Source organism: Vigna umbellata, chromosome 1, assembly GCF_029865625.1.
Source record: "Vigna umbellata cultivar VRB3 chromosome 1, Vumbellata_1.0, whole genome shotgun sequence".
Lineage (NCBI taxonomy): Eukaryota > Viridiplantae > Streptophyta > Magnoliopsida > Fabales > Fabaceae > Vigna > Vigna umbellata.
In genome coordinates this window covers 86,235,180-86,238,540 of record NC_142165.1, presented here as the reverse complement: position 1 = coordinate 86,238,540, position 3,361 = coordinate 86,235,180, and the positions used below count along the sequence as shown (strand labels likewise).

General features: G+C 34.2%; 1 protein-coding gene across 1 annotated transcript; it reads right to left on the bottom strand.

Moving 5' to 3' along the window:
- On the bottom strand, positions 1-2,163 carry LOC124837197 (NEP1-interacting protein 2-like). The gene is made up of 5 exons (XM_047312494.2): positions 1,853-2,163; positions 1,240-1,418; positions 1,024-1,107; positions 761-928; positions 1-385 (listed from the first exon to the last, which is right to left on the bottom strand). The coding sequence occupies exons 1-5, from the start codon at positions 1,992-1,994 to the stop codon at positions 263-265; spliced, it is 696 nt and encodes a 231-aa protein (XP_047168450.1). The 5' UTR covers positions 1,995-2,163; the 3' UTR covers positions 1-262.
- Between the last annotated feature and the right edge of the window lie 1,198 nt (positions 2,164-3,361).

Below are 3,361 nucleotides of genomic sequence, written 5' to 3'. Positions count from 1 at the left end.
TACAAGAAAGAGGAAGTTGGTTTATGTCAAAATTTTCTTTCTAGTAAATTATGACAATTACGCATGGGACGTTGGTTCCTAGTTCCTACTACATATATATATATATATATATATATATATATATATATATATATATATATATATATATGTATATATATATATATATATATATATATTATACATTTCTAACAGTAAATTCCCTTATATCTAAAAAATGAAAGAGCCTAGCTATTTTTAAGGTTTGATCTTTGCATATACAAAATTACAGATCCCTTCTGCATAATGGACAAGAAGCATGCTTGATCAGCCACTTGTCAATGCAAGGTAGGTGAAACATGTGATGACAATGAGGCAAACTTCTACCAGTCTCTCCAATCTGAAAGTCCTGCAAATTCACAGTTTCAGAAATATCAATTTCAAAATGCAGAAGATAAGAAACTCTTTTTAGTAAAAGAAAAAGCTTACACCACTTCAAAGTATACACATGTATTAAGAAGAAAAACGTGTAAAACAGCATTTTAAATCAATAAATATCCAAAATAAACCTTTTAAGATGTCTGATAAGTCTTAATCCTTAAATATATACTGATTGTGTCATTTAACACAACTTTTTTAAATTTTGAACTAAAGTCATTAAAGAAATAATGAGTGGCCTTTTTAGTTTTGTTACTTTTGAAGACTAATGTGGCAGAAATATTCCATCTGAGAGACTAAAATAGTGGTTTAGCCCAAAAGAAGCGAATCATCATCATACACACACCTGGAGGCAAACAGAACATGAAACTCTATCCCCAGAAGCATCAACACTGTTGTCACTTGTAATTGTGATTGTTGGGATCTTTTCAACTGAATCTCTCGGTAAGCCTTTGGCCACACCAATATCAAAGAGGTTTTGAACCTCATCAAAGCTTATTTCAACAGCACCCATCTGAGAAAGGAAGAGAAGCATAAGCAAGATTATGCAAATTGCATAACCAAATTTATGTCATTACATTTCCAAGTACATTGTACTAAGAAAATTACCTGGCTTTGGACAGCACTCAACATGGCTGGACCTATTCTTTCACGCACTAGTCTTCCACTCAACAGGCTTGCAAAAACATCAATCTGTATTACATAACTAAAGATTATTAGATTGCTCAACTTTCTGATGAAAAGAACAATAAAATCTCATGGGACCAAGCAAAGTAATCATCAACTAACGATGCCTTGAAAATGAAAACCACGTCACTCACTCACCAAGTATAAGGCACACCCAATTCCAGAATCGTCAGATTTCCAAAGAACAATGGAAGATTCAAACACTTCAATGGAGAAAACAGCTCCTGATATGGCACCAACAGCAGCCCCTCGAATGAAGCCACTCTCTGTCTCTTGACCTATCAAGGCTCCAGTCATAGCCCCCAACAAAGTGCCCACTGCCAACAAAACAAGCAACCCAATAAACCTTATTAACACCAAAATATGTTCAGAGTTTGGAATTTCAAAATAAATTGTGAAAGAATGATTGATTGCCGATGATTTTAAAATACACACAAGAGCGGGACATGTAAAACGGACACAAACCTCAAACTTCAGGTGACCTAGAAAATGAACCCAAGCAATGTAAAATAAAAAAATATGGAAATTGAAGAACAGTCCAACATAAACCCACATTCAAGTTCTCATTTTTCGCTCCCCGCAGAACAGAGCAAAATTGAATAAAACAAAAATGTATACGTCTGCAATAACTATAATTGCCAACAAACCCGAAGACAACACTCATCCATAACACAACACTGCCAATTACAATGGCAAAGACAATATCTTTTTAGCAGATCGAGAATTAGGTGAAATGGGAACGGTGCTGTACCTAATGCAAAGCAGAAGGTCAAGATCGCAGATAAGATGTTTCCAACGATGGCAGAGACGAAGAGGGTACCAACCCTTTTGACCTTCTCAGCGAAATTCCCTAAGGAACCCGTCAAAGGGCATTGATTTGGCTCAGACTCCATGTGGGTATCTCAGAAATTCGAGTGATGTTTGCTGTGTTACAGATTTGGGTTTAAGGGAGAGTATATATAGTAATAAATAGTAATGTATAGAAGAAGATGAAGATAACGAGCTTTTTCTCTTCCACTCCATAAATACTTAGTGTGTAAGACATGAGAGGAAATGGAATGAAACTGCCTTCAACCAACCCGCATTTAAAGCATGTGTCCCTTAATGTCACGGTGACAGGCTCTTTTCTGTATTGATTTTGGAAAGTACCAAGGTATTAAACAAAATATTCATTTACTACAACGTATTTTACTTTTTACTAAGGTTAATAAAGTTGAATTATTTTTATTATTATGTTTATGCTTATAATTCACAAATATTTAATAAAAAAACATTTCGTCTTTGTTATTATGCATCAAGGATCACACAATGAAAAATATCATGTGGCAACTTTTGTTCAGAGAAGGTTGTGTTGGTTTAAAGCATTAAGAAAAACAACACTTGGCATTCGTTTTGAGAAGGAAAGAAGACAGTGACAAAAAAGAGAAGGTAAGCATTTGTTGACAAATGGGGATGGCGCAGCCTCAGGAATACTCATCACATGCAAATGCTCGCCAATTTGTTTTTATTATTTATTTATATTTAAATAAGCTGTACGTATCCAGGGAAGGGAAAATGTCTCCAAATATTTATGACCAAGTTATGGAGTTAAGATTCTTCTGTCTTCAATAACTGAAAAGTTAAGGTTCAACCCTCCAGATCTCAGCATTATTAGGGCAAAATTCTCTTCTTTTTTTTATGCATCTCCTTCACATTGGTGAATTCGATGTGAAATTTACCCCTATGAGATTTTTTAGGACCCGACAGAGAAATGTCGTGGCAAAAAGGTGCTGGATTTTTTAACACAAAAAAATTGGAAAGGTAAAAAAAGAGCAAAAAAGAATACCAAAATCCAACCGTCAGATTAAGTTCTAAAAAAATCTAACGGGGGCTTAAACAAAAGTTCTCATCACCTAACTTAAAAAGAAGACAATTAATATCTTAGACTAATCCATATTTTCTTCCATTTGTTTCTAATGGCTACTTTTAGAAGGAGAGGTATAAACTGTGTTACGTAGACAACAACAATAGAAGAGCATACAAAAATTCAGAAAGAATACCTGAACTTATTTTATTAGGCAATGTTATATGAATATACAGCAGAAGCTTTACAACAGCTGAAAATCAGAGCATAAGTCAAAACTACTTTGGTTTAATTTCTAACACTTCTCCTTAAGTCAATATAATTTCAAAAATTTAAACCTTTCACTCTTCAAAGCTCTAGGCAAACATGTCTGCAAGCTGAACTTCTGATTTGCAGTACTGAACTTCAAGCTTTCCA

Bases quoted from the DNA above. Each gene is read 5' to 3' on its own strand.
- LOC124837197 (XM_047312494.2), bottom strand. From the start codon at position 1,994: ATGGAGTCTGAGCCAAATCAATGCCCTTTGACGGGTTCCTTAGGGAAT. The intron at 1,419-1,852 runs GTACAGCACCGT...TTTTGTTGGCAG, and splicing joins GACCTTCTGCTTTGCATTAG to TGGGCACTTTGTTGGGGGCT. The intron at 929-1,023 runs GTAATTTTCTTA...TTCCTTTCTCAG, and splicing joins TGAGTGCTGTCCAAAGCCAG to ATGGGTGCTGTTGAAATAAG.